This window comes from Cyprinodon tularosa, unplaced genomic scaffold, assembly GCF_016077235.1.
Source record: "Cyprinodon tularosa strain WSP-4 unplaced genomic scaffold, ASM1607723v1 ctg71, whole genome shotgun sequence".
Lineage (NCBI taxonomy): Eukaryota > Metazoa > Chordata > Actinopteri > Cyprinodontiformes > Cyprinodontidae > Cyprinodon > Cyprinodon tularosa.
The window spans coordinates 4,057,484-4,074,086 of NW_024039463.1; the positions used below are offsets into that span (position 1 = coordinate 4,057,484).

Genomic DNA, 16,603 nt, shown 5'->3' on the forward strand with positions numbered 1-16,603 from the left:
TCAGCCGATTCTCATAGTCTTAGAAAATCAAGCAGAGGAAATGTAGTCAGGTAATAATGGAAGTTTGAATGGGAAGTACAGTTGGAACACTGTGTTATGATCCTGGACTGAGGAGGAAAGCATTTGGAAGTAGGCAGGTATTTCCTGGAAAAATAAATGTTGGCTGTGGCTGATATCTCTGATGCTGGGTATATTATTATGACTGCTGGCAGGAGCACTCCATGAAGCATTATGGCTCGGTACAAACAGGCCCAAGCCAGGACTGAAATAAGAGACGAGGCAATCCCGCTCCTATTTTCTCACAGGGGCTCGTCAGGGATGAGATCTTCAAGGTGTGGCTAAGCAGTTTACTGTAAAACAAGGTGCTCGACTCTTCTTACGTTTCCTTCTCTGCTTTGTTTGCTCCCAGATGAGAACGTGAAGGCTGGCGTCCACCAAGGCCACCGCTGCACCTTGGGCAGCGCACACACATGATCACATGACTCTGGACATGGACGCGGTCCTGTCAGACTTTGTTCGGTCCACGGGGGCAGAACCGGGTCTGGCAAGAGACCTGCTGGAAGGTAAGGCTCTGTGTTTAGATAAATCAGAGATGGAAGGGAGGAAAAAAAAAGTGAGGGGAATGAGAAGGAAGTAAGATGACAAAAACGAAGGATGAGAGGAGAAGAACCTGTAATGCTGTTTGCTAATTTAGAGGCAGGAGTGACGGCTTTACGAGTGCAGCTACCAAAGAGGAGCTCTGTGTCCATTCACTGAGGAGCAGAGGGCTTCTGATAAAAGAAACAACAGAAAGCTGGATGAGGGTCAGTTAGGTCAGCTTCGATATCAAACGTTTACAATTTAATTTTAGTTCTCTGAGTTTTTTTTTTTTTTTCTAGATATGCATCCTGGACACTTTTTTCATCTGTGTTCATAAAATGCATCTGTGTTTTTTTTTAAAACCCTCCTTGTTAAACCTGCTCTAGAGCAAAGACTTAGCTGAATATGTGTGACCCTAGAAGACATTAAAACAAGATGGTGAACTCAGACAACACAGACACAAGCCCTGATTGTCCCGTCTCGGTTTATTTTTGCCCCTGATTTTTAGCTCAGCCTTTAGGATGTGCGTTGACAGAGACCTGTGTTGATTGACCAGCTGCTCTGATGCATTCTGGTCCCAGCTAGGAGAGGGATGAGGCCATTGTGCTACATGTGGCGCTCTCTGGAGGCCGTTTTAGGTATTGAACCCCCTTTGAATTTACACAGACCTTTTCTGGTCAAATTTGAGGCTTTTTTTGTCATTGGTTTTTACAACAGTTGACAGTAGATATTGATAAGTAAATTATCATATACTTTCCAAGCATTTATATGCTGTGATTTCAAGAAGCCGTGTCAAAACATCAGTTTAATAAGCTTTTTTTCCCCTGCTGATAAAATAATTAAACATATTGGTTATTATGGTCTTAATAATTAAATATCTAGTGCTGAAGCAATTGATCGGATGAATCGCTATTAATCGATTTTTGAAATAATCACCTAATTTAGTAATAGATTAATTGTTAACTGGAGTATAGAGACTCTAAAAGAAGCCTTTAGCTGACAGTGTGACCCACTTAGAGCAGTAATTATACCAAAATTGTAAAAAAAAAATATATGTAAACCTTTTGCATTAAGATAAAAATCTTTTTCATCTCTCAGTATGCTCCATCCAGAACTCCTCAAGTGCAAAAGTTTTAGTTTTGCCTGGTTTCATTTCACTAAAAGTCTTCTTTAAGGAACCTTTAGCTGTCTAATTATTAAGCAATTCATCGAAAAAAAATAATCAACAGAGAAATCGATTTGCAAAATACTCGTTAGTTGCATCCCTGGAAATATTTATTTATATTGCAAGTAAAAATATTTAGTAATAAATGTTAAATTAGAAAATTAATATATAAAGTGGAAAGCTAAATAGATCAGTTTACTGTTGTCTGCTTTAGTTTCAGACCCCTAACAGACCCCATGTTGGTTAACTGCAGCTTTAAGATGCTGTTGTTTCATTGATTGATTGAATATTTCAGTCTCCTCACTGCGACCGTTTGTATTTTTGACATTTGGAAATATTTTCCAAAACCTGATTTAGTCTGTGATTGTAAGTTTAGAGCTCTTCTTTTAGCTTATGGCATTGGCTTTGGGTTAACATTAAGCTAATATTAAGAAAAACTTTGATATGAAGGAAGGGTATTATAGAGTTTTTTTTATAAGTTTTTTAAAACCTTGGTATAACCTTGAAACCAGTCCATGCTTCATCTCTAGTATCAGAATCTAGAGTTGAGTGCATCTGAAGGGTTTCTAATGGATGGCGATGATGTATTTTAATGCTTCAGCAGAGCATGTCTGCACCAGATATCAATCAAAGTCCGGAAAGAAAGCTTTCCATTTAAGCATTTAAAGGTGATGCATTAAAGTGGTGAATGTCTGCCAGGCTGGACTGCTTGTTTTAGGCCTGTGTTTGTGTAGCTCATGCTGCTGGAATCCATTCTGTGAAATGGGTTTTGCATTGATGGCTGTGAGAGCTGCTGGTTAGCAGGACTTGTTTTCATATTCAGACTCTCAGAGAGAGACATCCTGTCTGGAAGGTCGACGTCTTCCTTCTCTCGGCTCTTTCACAGTGAGATCATTAGCAGATGCTGTTTCACAAACACACCCAGGTTGCTTATCAGCATTTTCTATGGTTATTTTCTATCTTTTGGTGAATAAAACCCAGAGGAGACGGCTGTGCGTGTCTCTTTGTGCATGTTGGGATATCGCTGTCACCATATTGAAGGTTCTGTCTCCCTCACTGACTTTAGATTTGTGCAAACACCTGGCCTCAAAATCTGGTTAGATAAAATGCTGCAAGGTTTTCTATTAGAGGAGCTTTGAATTTGTGAAGTAGCTGTGTGCTGATGTGTCTTATAAAAATACTAATTTAAAAATCAAAACTTGTCATTATTTTAATTATTCAAAGGATGGAAATGCAAAAAAAGCTGGTCAACAATGATGGGTTTATTTGTTTATTTTTACAGAAAACTAACTTATCTACATTATCTGAATGTTTACTGTAAACTTCAGTGGTGTTCCCTTGCACACTAAAATCTATGCATGTTTGAGATTTTAATAAAATCAAACTATATAGAGTATTTTGTTTTTGTTTGCTTGTTATAAGAGGCTGATTTTGGTTTTGTCCTGCAGGTAAAAACTGGGACCTGAGTGCTGCTCTGAACGACTATGAGGAGCTCAGGCAGGTCCATACTGCCAACCTGCCACAGGTCTTCAATGAGGGCCGCTACTATAAGCAGCCAGAGACACGTGAAACACCCACCCGAGTCAGCAAGATCGACAGGTCGTGTGTGCAGAAGCAGGAGGACAATGCACAAGGTATGAAGCCGCATCAACATTAGGTTGGTGTTTTTTTTCCCATGAAACTCAGCTTACGTCTTATCAGTACGATCCTGCTTGTGTTTGCCTTTAGAGAAGCGTCTGTCCCGTGGGATCTCCCACGCCAGCTCTGCTATCGTCTCCTTGGCGCGGCTGCAGGTGGCAAACGAGTGCACCAGCGAGCAGTTCCCTCTCGAGATGCCTATTTACACATTCCAGCTACCCGACCTCAGTGTCTACAGCGAGGACTTTAGGAGCTTCATAGAGAGGGATCTGATAGAGCAGTCCACCATGATGGCTCTGGAACAGGCGGGTAAGTCCATGGAGGCGTATAATGTGAGGGACTTCTTGTTGTGTTACAACCATTTATTCCATTGGGATTTTACAGCCATTTTATGCAAAAGAGCAACACAAAGTTGAGCCTTTTATTTCTAAATTAAATCCAGTAAATCAATCCAGTAAAAACATGCTTAGAGGTTTGTTAGAGAACATTAGCTAACAAAAATACACATAAAGCCCAAATAAAATCGCAAGAAGGTGTGGAGAAGTTTAAAGCAAAGATAGGTCATACTGTACAACTATAAAATAAGCCTTAAAAATCTCTAAGTACTATAACACCTATCATCTTAAAATGGAAGCATTTTAGCTTGTGCTAATCTGGATGTTTAATCCAACTGGACAGGGCGCGCAAAGAGAAGCAGCCAAGCTATTAAGGGAATTTTGTTCCACCTGTGTTGAAAGCATACACTGGAAAAAAACAATCTAAAAATAAGTTAAAAATTCTTAAATTAAGGGTAATTAACCTTAATATGAGTAGATAAATGAGATAATTTGCCAATGGAATAACTATTTTTACTCTTAAAATACCGTAAGATATTGTGTTTTTTTTTTTATTTTAAATGTACATTTTCTTGTTCCATTGGCAAAAATGTCTCTTTTACCTCCTCAATTCAAGAACAAATGCACTTATTTTGAGAAAAAATGACTTATCTAGATTTGGATTATTTTCCAGTGTAGAACATGTTTTTTAAATGAAAGTTAAATAAAATCAAATCAAAATGTTTTAACTTGAAAAGAAAAACAAAGAAGCAATTCAGGGGTGTAACTTTGAAAAATGTTTCCTTTTATTTTTAGAGATTTTATCTTCTTTTTTTCAAGTTTCTGTTTTCAAGATTGGGTTTTTAAAATTGAAATTTTTTTTTCAAATTGTTTTTTCACAGATCATGTTCTCTTTATCTAAAGTCCAGTACAAACGCTCAATCTTGATGCGCCATCAATCAACACAATGTTGTTGGTAAAGCCCATAAAAATGTCTTCATTCCTCACACCAGAGGACAGCCTGCCATTAGAAGTGATTTTATAAAAAGTATGCAGTTCATAAAAGTCAATAAAAACAATGTGAAAATATAAAATCTGTGAAAAAGTTTGAAAAAATACATTAGAAAAAGGAAAAATCGGAGCAAACAGCAAAGCTCCTCTCAAGACTTTTTTGTTTATTAAAACTTTAAAAAATGTATTTCCATATTGTATTTAACCGGTACTCAAATTAAAATTCTTGCAACAATGATGGAACGAAATTTACTCCATACCATGGTGACCTTGGAGGAGCTGCAGCTCAGGTGGGAAAATCTGTTAAAAGTTGCAGATGGGTAGAATTAAATTAATTGGCAATACCTGAAGATAATCCATTAGATGCTGAAAAACACTTGAAGCCAGAAGTTCACCTCCATCAAGACAACATGAACATACAGTCCGAGCTACTATAGAATGGTGCAGTTTAACATATGTGTTAAATGGTCCAAAATTTGCAATGACTTCTGTCTCTGAATATGCAAGCTAGTAGAGACCTACCCAAAATACTTTCAGTATATTACAAGAAAAGGTGTTTGCTATATACAAAAAGATGCCCAGCTTTGATTTTAAAACAGTGCATCATTTCCATTAATTTCACAATTTTATGTTTCTTTGTCGAACAGTAAAATTACAACAACAAAAAATGGCAATAAAGTTCATGGTTTCAATGTGAGAACTTTTATATTCTTTAAGGTATATAAATACTTTTGTATGAACCTTTCATACCACATATTCATTGTGCCTTTGCAGTATATATATATATATTTATTTTTATTTTATTTTTTTCATTGAAATGAAACTGAAACCAAACAGAGCTGAAGCAATAAAAAATTCCATTAAGACTCTTAGATGATGACAGATGCAGAGGATGAGAGTGACCCAGTGATACAGAACAGATCAGAGCAGTATCATCTGGAAGGGAGGATGACAACAGCTAATTCAAAGCATTCCACATCCCAAAGGGTTTATATCCCAGATGACACTTCCACAGCTGAAGGAGAGAAGAGTACCACAAAGTTTGAAATCTTGCAGATGAAATCCTCTTACTTTGATGGAAAAACAACCAAAGAAGCCACATTTCGGCCTATTTAACCAGTAAGGCATTAATAAAAGTGAATGCTAAATCTACAATATTAAAGATTTTGGCACAAAAATAGACCCTGTTTGTAAAACAATAAAAACATATCATATACCTTATGTAAAAGCATAATTTTATCATCCAGAAGTGATACAGTTAAGTGCCCCCGCTTTTGCTGTTCTCTACATCTGCTATTTGTCCGTATACATTGCATGTGGACTTTTCATTGATGCAAACACCATAAATAAACAGGAAGTGATTTTAGCTGAGAAATAAAGAGCTGCAAATGAAAAAATAAAATGGCTAGAGAACATGTGCAGTTTAATTGTGACCATACTAGGGGCTTAGGCATTCCTCCATGGTTATGGGTGTTAAATAAATGATGGATCCAGATTAGCCCTATCTAGAGTGGTGCGGTCCACCTGCAGGAAACCAGCATGCAGAGCTCAAGGCTCTGAAACTAACATTGCTCTCTCTGTTTTCTTAGAAAAGTGAGGGAACTAGGTAAAAAAATGTTTAAAGTGGTTTCTGAGAGACTGCTGTGGTTATACAGTACATACGCACATGCAGACTCCGTATGCAAATGTCCGTTAAATAGTCAATAAAAGAAATGTGACCTACAGATGCATCTGCAAACTGCAATGTGTGAAGCAGTTTTTTTTTCTCCTTTTGTTCTCCATTTGACTTGTATCAAGTGATGATGCACATCTAGGTGTCATGCCATCATTAAGATTTACAGTTATAAAGACCAAGCTCTTTATGAAGGGGGGTAGGGTTAGTTCTCTCCTAAATGTCTCGATGGTGGATCTTGATGATAAAAAAAAAAAAAAAAAAAAAAAAAACATTTTATTATATTTAAAAGAAACAAATGTATTAATTTCATTTAATTCTTTAAATAATGATAACTCATGCTAAATCTGTTTTAAGTTAAAGCTCTAAGAAGCAAATGAGTTCAGCTTATAGCACGTAAACATTGCATCAGCTAATAATAGATATAAACTTTATTTTAAAACTAAATTACATTTCAAACATAATTGTCAGCATTTGATTACAGCTTAATGTTAAAATGTATTTTTAGTCCTTCGTCAGGTTACAAAATCTGTCTTGCTATCGTTGTTGTAAGCTTAACAACATTATTCCCTAATATTCACTTATTAATATTTGTTTTTTTTTCTTCATAATTTTGATTATATAATAGAGCTTTTATGGTTCTGCAGAGTTTAGAACACTCTTGAATACCATAACCCATCGCTGTAATTTGCATTTTTGATTTGTGTTCAGGGCGCCTGAACTGGTGGTCCACCATGTGCACCAGTTGTAAGAAGCTTCTTCCTCTGGCCACTACGGGGGATGGAAACTGCCTCCTGCATGCTGCTTCTTTAGGTGAGACACTAATAAAAACCCTTTCATGGAGCTTTACTATTTAAGGAGGTGGATTCCCATCTGCAATAATACCTGACTCTAGAATAACTGTGGAATAGGTCTGACAAAGCATCAATCTTAGATCGTTTTCACAGTGGTTGTATTCTATAAGATTATAAACTAGGTAAACATGTCTAACTGTAGCTGATTTTAACTTAACACAATGCCTATATCAAAGATATAAGTTAAACTATGGATTATTTTTTACTTTTAAACTATAGATCTCCCACAGCATTTTTTTTTATTTGCTAATATTTTGTTACTTCAACCTTGTAAATGTAACTTTGCTGGTTCTGATGCCAGAGGGAGTGGTGGGGAGATTACAGAGGAAATCCAGTCATGTAAATAAAAGTCGTAATGTTTTAGCAATAAATCTATAATCTATTGCAGTAAATATACTGTATACATTATATGAAGTCACCACAAAATCCATGTCAGAATTGTAACACGTTTTTATTGTCAGACACTCCAATGCTCACATTGGAAACAAGAGAATACAGAAGCCATAACTGTTACTTCTAATTAAATCACAGTGGCTGAAGTTTGAAACTGGATTAAAGATCCTTTTAGAAGTTACCAGAAGCTGAAGCTGTGTCCATCCTTCTTTCAATCATAAACTCTGGCGATCTTGCTTGTTTCCAATTGTTTAAGATTTTTCTCAAACATATTTTGCTGTTTTTATTTTTTGAGACAGGATACTTGATCATTTTTTACCTAAATAAATAACTGCACTTATGTAAGAACCTGGTGATAAATGAATGTAAGCAGATTAAGCATTGCAAGACTTAAAATGGGTGACAATAGTTGAATCCTGTGTTTTTAAAACTGTGTATTGGTCATGTGAACGTATGAAGAGAAAATACATACTGTTGAGGGGCCTAACCGAAGATAGATATGTCAAAAAAAATTATTCTTAGAATATTTAATTAATTAAATTTAGGACTGGGGGACAAGCCTGGTTTCTTTTGAAAGGTTTTGCTGCACTAAAACAACTTTAGAAGCAAATATAGCAGCTAATGGTGTAAAAGTCTAGCGTTCAGCTTAAGGGATAAAAAGGAGGGTGAAGTAACTCACCTGTACATTTTGCTAAAGAGACGACAGCCTCCTCCAGCCTCCTCCAGAAGCTGAAGCTGTGTCCATCCTTCTTTCAATCATAAACTCTGGCGATCTTGCTTGTTTCCAATTGTTTAAGATTTTTCTCAAACATATTTTGCTGTTTTTATTTTTTGAGACAGGATACTTGATCATTTTTTACCTAAATAAATAACTGCACTTATGTAAGAACCTGGTGATAAATGAATGTAAGCAGATTAAGCATTGCAAGACTTAAAATGGGTGACAATAGTTGAATCCTGTGTTTTTAAAACTGTGTATTGGTCATGTGAACGTATGAAGAGAAAATACATACTGTTGAGGGGCCTAACCGAAGATAGATATGTCAAAAAAAATTATTCTTAGAATATTTAATTAATTAAATTTAGGACTGGGGGACAAGCCTGGTTTCTTTTGAAAGGTTTTGCTGCACTAAAACAACTTTAGAAGCAAATATAGCAGCTAATGGTGTAAAAGTCTAGCGTTCAGCTTAAGGGATAAAAAGGAGGGTGAAGTAACTCACCTGTACATTTTGCTAAAGAGACGACAGCCTCCTCAGATTCTTTACACCCCAGTGTGAGGACTCTAAGGGCAGCTGAGGTCTAGAAGCATGAAAGTTATTGTAATCTGGTTTGACAAGCTCTGTCTGAGGAGGACAGTCTTAGTTAAGAAGCAGAGGTCATCTCTAAAAGACATCTTAAGGACAACCTTTGCAGAGTTAAAGGAGTTGAACCTCTTTTCTCTGTCCAAGTTCACCTGAAATTTCAAATGAAGCCTTGTGTTTTTGTCTGTTTTTAGGGATGTGGGGCTTCCATGACAGAGACCTGATGCTGAGGAAATCTTTGTACGCCATGATGAAGAATGGAGCAGAGAGGGACGCTCTGAAGAGGAGGTGGAGGTGGCAACAAACGCAGCAGAACAAGGAGGTTCGGCAAGAGTCCACCCTAGAAAACCTTTAGCTCATTAATCACGATCAACTCATTGATCACCATTTCAGTGACGGGACTATTCAAAATCCTGTACATGAATACTTTATTGATTGATTGATTGACTTTATTGATCTCACAGTGGAGAAATTTACTCGTTACATCTGCTCAAATAGTCAAAAGAGACAAGAATACGCCAAATGAAGAAAAAGGTGCTTTGGACATATACAGTATATACAGTGCGTCCACATATGACAGCTTTTTTTTTTTTTTTTTATAAAAAAGGTTCTATAAAAAGTAGTTTTTCAAATAAGTTGCTTAAAGTATATGGGGTTCCTAATAAAAATCTAAATTATGAAAACTTTCAACCAATTTGATGGCTGAGTAACCTAAATAAACCATGGGTTAGAAACATATATGTGTTGCTATGGTGATATGTTTATTTTTTCTGTACGGATTTTAGATGAAACAGGTGATTTATTTTGTTGATATATATTTTTTTTAATTAAAATGAGATTAATTGCAATTAATGAACCACAGACCTTGTAACTGATTTGATCAAGAAATTTAATGGAGTCAAACCACTAGTGCTAAATAGTAAAACTGTCTCTATAAATGATGTTTTAATAAGAGCAAAGCAGCAGATGAGCTACGGAAAACCTCTGGTTTAAAAGGCTCCAATTACACTCAACTGATCCCCACTTCCTTAAAAAAAATGGTTTTCTGGGATTCTAAGTGGACATGATGCTCTAGCAGTTCAACTAATCCTGCCAAATCCACTGCACTTCCTCTGCCTTTTCCTGATGCTCTTATGTTGGATTGAAGTAATTTTTCCCTAATACACTTTGAACAGTGTGACACCAAAGATAATGTTGCTTTAGCAAAGAGGTCCAGATGTTTATATTTACAAATGTGTTCCAGGGGTGCCAGGTATGTAAGATGCATCCAAAGAAAGGAGGTGTTCTGGTTTAAGTTTAGGAAGGGACGTCTGAAACATTTTAGGATAAAATACCCGTATTTATGCAAGCATTTTAAGCTAAACTGTAGAAACTTATCTTAATGCCACACTTTAAAAAGGAAAATTATCATTACATAATTTTGCTGCCCCCGTTTTGCCGTAAAATGTATTTAATCTACTTTCTAGAATATAGTTGGTAAAATAGCTAGACTTTCTTTTAAGGTGAGCTTGATTGATTTGCTTTTTTAGATTTGTTGAAAATGTAGTTTTTCGTCATCATTTGTTCTAAACCTTACAATTTTATTATAATGTAATTTTTTTGCATGAAACATTGAAATTTTTTTTTTAAATCTTTTGCAATTTAAATGATTTTCACAAAATATGGCTTATGTATACACAATATAAATAAAAATTGGTAGTTTCCTGATTATTTCATTACAAAGGATCACATTAGCTTTGTATATAGTGGCATGGTGATTAATCATTGTTGAAATGTTGGTATCGTGTTTGTGTGCAGTCAGGACTGGTTTACACAGAGGAGGAATGGGAGAGAGAGTGGAACGAGCTTCTGAAGTTGGCCTCCAGCGAGCCTCGCACCCATCTCAGCAAAAACGGGAACACTAGTGGAGGGTGAGTCCATCAATCTTCATAAATGTAAGAATCTTAAAGAAAAAAGCAACAAAAAACAAAGCAGATGCAAATTAATTTCAACATGTTAGCTTCTTCTACTAATGTTTTATTTTTTTTAGCAGTATATTTAAAAACGCAGCCAAAGAAACATCCCAAATTCATACTCTAACTTCGTCTCCCTCCCCAAAATCAGAAATGTGAAACAATGCCGCCTGCTGGCTGCCACGTGAACTTTTCATTTCTTCTGAGAGAGCCTGACACCACCTCCCTCTCTTAGGTTTGATTTACTTATAGCTGCAGCCGGTTGCACAAATAAACGTAAGAGTGGCTTTTCTCATACTACAGAGGCGGATTGGAAACTCGCTCTGGTTTCCTCCTCCCACGCAGAGAAACCTTGTGGTTTGACTGTTTCCATATTCACTGAAATAAACACCCATATGTTGTCGCATTCTTCAGCTCTAAGATGTAAGCTGCTGAGCGGATGGAACAAGGGAAGATGTGAGCAACAGCAAGTTTCAGCCAAGTTTGAAATGTCATTTAAGTTCATACAAAAAGAGCAATCTTAGTAGAGGAAATATTATTTATGAAAAAGGCTTTTGAAGCAGAAATGGTAACTGATGTGGCCTAGCTCCATTCTGATGTTACTATAGACTTTAATGCTTCTACAAAAAGTCAGTTTTACTCCATGGTTGTTTAAGTAGACTTAAAGAGAAAACCCTTCATTGCTTATAATGTTCCTTTCAGGGGAGCAATTTGCTCATTTATTGTGAAGGTTTGAACCTCTCATTAACTTTGACTGTAACAGAGTAATAAGGTTAGGGATGTTTAATGGTCGTAGTGTGAGATGAGCCTTCCAATAGGCTGAGTGGGATTCCCATATTAAGAGGCTCTTTATTAGTGAGAATTTGGCCGTGTGGCTGACAGCTTAATTGTTGCATATCTTCCGTTTCCCTGGTGGATGCACACTCAAGAGCGCTGCCTGTGCTTTTTATCTGTCTCCCTATCAGCACCCCCCCCCCCACCCGTTTACTGCTATTGTGTTAAATTAACATGTCTATGAAAACATTAGAAGGGAAAATCAGGGGTTCATATCCTTTCTTGAAACCTCTTTATTTTTCGGGTCACAACAGGCTTTTAAAAATCTTTCTTTTGGCAAATTTTATTCTATTTCCTAGAGTACCTCTTTGGTGTAGGCTCTGACTTAGGCCCCGTCCACACGAAGTCAAACCCTGGCCTAAACGCACAAATCTTTCACCAAACGCGCCTCTCATCCATATGAAGCCAGCGTTTCGGGGGTCTGTAAACAATCTTTTTTTTATTAAGCCTTCAGAGTGGGAAGATTTTGAAACGCCGTTTTCGCGTTTCCATCTTTAAGCTCTTATCGCATTTTTTTCTTACGCGCATGCGTCACAGCGTCGCCTCTAAACACGCATGCGCGACACAGTATCACAACAACAATGGCGCCGTACTGTGTTGAATGGTTGCTGCTCATGCTACTCACCCTGCTGTCGGGCTTACAACAGAATCTTCTTCTTCTGGAATATCTCCAGGAAGAACAGAGCAATATACAGTAGACGACATAGTTCATCACCTCAATTTGACTGAACCACGAAAATGGACCAGCAGGGCCATTTTCCGGTTTTCCGGTTTGGTTGTTGTATAAATATTACTGCGCATGCCCAACATTTCGTTGCCTGTTTTCGCCTATTTTTGCTTTGGCACCACAGCGCCACTTACAGGCCAGGCATACATTTTGCAGCGTTTTCATGCATTCGTGTGGTCGATCACATTTATTTTACGTCTCCATCTTTACGACAAACGTTCTGGAAAATATTAGCGTTTCGTGTTCGTTTTGACTTCGTGTGGACGGGGCCTTAAATACCCAAGTTCCGACCCTGGCTGTGGAAGGAAGGGCACTTGGCACAGTCGGGTGTAGCATTTCTTTATGAAAATGCCGATATAAGGAATGAATAAAATAAAAGTTATAATCATAGGAACATCTCCCTCTGGCAGGAGGCTGCGGTCCATCAGGACCAGAACCTCTCGTCACAAAAACAGTTTTTTCCCATCTGCTATCGGCCTTATCAACAAGGCCAAGACCCGCCCGTGACACTGAACAATGTTTCTCTCCCCCATTCAGGATTTCTGCGTTACATTAACGCACAGTCTACTGTTTGTATATAGCTTCTGTGTATATATATATATATATATATATATATATATATATATATATATATTATATATATTCTATCTTATTTTGCTATTTTGTTTTGTTTTTTGTCTGCACCAACAACACCAAGTCAAATTCCTTGTAAGTGCAAACCTACTTGGCAATAAACTTGATTCTGATTCTGATTCTGATCAGAAGTCTAAGTTCAGCTCTCGGAGAATTTTGAAGATGTGCTCAATGAGACGCCACACAGAATTCAGGTGCAAAAAATTGTGTAATATATGAAAAGGAAAATATTTACAATATTTACAGTTGTACACAAAAAGTACAAACAAGCCAGTTCAATTTTTCTAAATGAACAAATAGAGAATTGGTAATTAAACTGTGGTCTGCAATTTCCACTTCATATAGTCCCACAAAACTGTATTATTGTCCAAAAAGGTTGATTGTGAACCAAGGATTGAATGATATTGAAAGCTAAGTATGTGGCTGCATGTGGGTTGAGGAAAACAAGCTGCAGTGCGTCCTACCACACTGATGGGAGTTGCAGTCGCTTCTTTCCAGGCTGAGGCACGAGGCCGGTCTCTAGCTCGCCACCCAATATATGGGAACAAGGGAACCTGGCCAGTTCTGGTTTTAGAGAGTCTCACAAGGCTCAAAAATACATCAACCCTCGGTGGTAGAAGTTTCTGCAGCAGCTCCATAGAGACACCAGCCCCATGCTACATACAACAGTGAGCGGCCATACTTGTTGAAATCTCAAAAATCTCGCGGCAAATCTCGCAAGATTACAGACTTAGTGCCTGATGGAGTAAGTTTAGAAATGGGAAATCAAGGATAAGTCTTAAAACAGCTTGGTTACACGGGCCTCTAGAAATGTTTCATAAGGGTGGAAAGATGGGGCCACTAAAAATCTTGGGGTGGCACACTGAAACTATAAGCCATAATTTCAGGCTTTGAATCTGTTATTGTGGTAAACCTGCCTGTAGAAATCATGAAGACTTAAAGGAATAGTACACCCAAAACATGATTAGCCTTCATTTTCTACTCACCCCCATGCTAAACAACACTCTGGAGTACTTTTTTGATATCTCAAATGCATCTGGAGATCTGGGAGGCTTCTTGCTGTCTGCTGACATTCAAATAATGGAGGTCTATGGTGCCCGAGACAGAAAGGTCCATAAAAGTCCACAAAAAACGTGTCAATATTCCTCCATACTGCTCGTCCAATGTATTCCAAGTGTCCTGAGTGGGTAGCATCCAGAATTTACTCGAAACGAAGTCATTTAGAATGTTTTTAGAGCATAAACAGTAGTGTATAGGATTTCCTGAAAGCGCGCGCCTGCGCGTTCACGACGCTACGGAAGCCGGCAGACCAAACCAGATGAAAGTGCGCATTCAGCGTCTGCTCTGCCGATAATGCAAGCGTAGAAGAAGAAATGTGCTGTTTACCTGTGCAAAGAAAGAAACAACGAAAGAAAAATGTCTGAGGACTTCAGTGTTGAGGAAGAGCATGAGTTCTTTGCCGAGCTGAATGCGCACTTTCGTCTGGTTTGGTCTGCCGCGGTTCCCGTAGCGTCGTGAACACCCTTTTAGGAAATCCTATACACTACTGTTTATGCTCTAAAAACATTCTAAACGACTTCTTTTCGAGTAAATTCTGGATGCTACCCACTCAGGACACTTGGAATACATTGGACGAGCAGTATGGAGCAATATTGACACGTTTTTTGTGGACTTTTATGGACCTTTCTGTCTCGGGCACCATGGACCTCCATTATTTGAATGTCAGCAGACAGCAAGAAGCCTCCCAGATCTCCAGATGCATTTGAGATATCAAAAAAGTACTCCAGAGTGTTGTTCAGCATGGGGGTGAGTAGAAAATGAAGGCTAATCATGTTTTGGGTGTACTATTCCTTTAAGTAAACACCCACTCATATATTGGTTTAATGTGTGATGTTTTTTTTTTATGTTAGGTCGCTGGCTGTGCACAATAGGATGAAGCGCTAAACTGATGCTACTACAATTTACACTGGCGAGTGGGGTGGCCAGGGCATTGCACAGTGTGGCCGTGGCCACCCTTGGCCACCCGCTGGTGGCGCCACTGACTTGCCATAAAAACTGCGAGTTTTAGTGGCTTGCTGCATGTATCCATGCAGCAAACAGCTAAAAGGAGTCACATTCTGTTTCCTATCAAGATTTTTTGAAGCAGATTCTGGATTCTAGTGTATAAATATCTGGATTTTCTAGTGTACAAGTATCAACCACAAATTCTACTAACTGGGTTTAAATATGATTGTGAACTTTGTAAATTAAGTGTGACATTCTGAAATTAAAACGTGGAAATGTATCCTCCTCACCAATCAAACATGAGCAGAAATTTTCCAGACTTCAACAGATCCCTTAATTTCTTTGTGTTTTTTCCTCAGGGTGGATAACTCTGAAGATCCGGTCTATGAGAGTTTGGAGGAGTTCCATGTGTTTGTGCTGGCCCACGTGTTACGCAGGCCAATTGTAGTGGTGGCAGACACCATGCTGAGAGACTCCGGAGGAGAAGGTAGGGTAACTGCTAATTGATTCAGACAGTTTTGGCTTAGGAGCACAACCCAAGGAATGACCCTGCTATGTCTTATCCTCTCTTGAAGCATTTGCTCCTATCCCATTTGGAGGGCTCTATCTGCCCCTGGAAGTGCCTCCGAGCCGCTGTCATTGCTCCCCTCTGGTCCTGGCCTATGATCAGGCTCACTTCTCAGCGCTGGTGTCCATGGAGCAGAGAGACCAGCAGCGAGAGCAAGGTAAGCCGCCATCTTCTGAATAAAAAGCTTATAGCAGCAGCATAAAAATCTCTTAGCACCCAAAGGAGTTGGTAAAGGCAAGAGGTTCTATCTTTCCTTTCTGAATGATGTATGGATGGCAGCCTAATACCCTGAGATCCTTTATGAAAAGAGGCCAGTTGGCAGCATTGAGTGGGGAGTAGTTGGTGTTAAACTGTGCATCTTATGCTGTTAAAGCACGTTCTTATATGAAGTTCCTTCTTCAGGTTCATTTCACCAAGGAGGGGTCTCATGTTTTTTTGCGTTAGCCTGTCACAGGGGGCGCAACGCTTTGGATTCTTCTCCCCCAACTGTTTGGAGAGACTCTTATTTTGGCCTGTTTAGATGCCAGCGCTCCCACTCACTGCAGATGCATTGCTTACCCTTGAGGTCAGAGAATTCCTGTAAGTAACAAACAGCGTAGATCTCAACATTTCTGTTATGATAGTCCAGCGCAGATACAGAGAGAGTGGCACTCTGTCCACTAAATGGTGAAACTCAGCTTAAGCCACTGACCAAATCTGTTTCTGTCTCCATTTCACCTCACCTCAAAGGCAGAAATAACCTTTGCACGCCGATTCCTTCCTCCTCCTCTGAATGTGCCTTAAAGTCCTGGAAGAACCTCCTCTTAACCCCACCATTCTACACTAAGCAGCACTTTAGTGGGTGCTTTAACCCAAATGATGAGGTTCTCCTGTTGTCCACCAGATGGTGCATGTATCCAGACAACCCGCCACTGCTTTATCACAACACCCATGCACGGATGGACGTGTTCTTTTTTTC

The 16,603-nt window shown here is 38.4% G+C and overlaps 1 protein-coding gene across 2 annotated transcripts in view; it reads left to right on the forward strand.

The window, feature by feature from the left end:
- otud7a (OTU deubiquitinase 7A) overlaps positions 1-16,603 on the forward strand; it is a 55,723-nt gene that overhangs the window by 24,998 nt on the left and 14,122 nt on the right. For both annotated transcript variants that reach the window (XM_038268932.1, XM_038268933.1), the window contains exons 3-10: positions 410-563; positions 3,193-3,378; positions 3,473-3,691; positions 7,091-7,192; positions 9,122-9,249; positions 10,725-10,837; positions 15,437-15,564; positions 15,653-15,802. In XM_038268932.1, coding sequence (XP_038124860.1) covers positions 479-563; positions 3,193-3,378; positions 3,473-3,691; positions 7,091-7,192; positions 9,122-9,249; positions 10,725-10,837; positions 15,437-15,564; positions 15,653-15,802 — 1,111 coding nt within the window. In that variant the 5' untranslated portion in view covers positions 410-478. The remainder of the gene's footprint in view (positions 1-409; positions 564-3,192; positions 3,379-3,472; positions 3,692-7,090; positions 7,193-9,121; positions 9,250-10,724; positions 10,838-15,436; positions 15,565-15,652; positions 15,803-16,603) is intronic.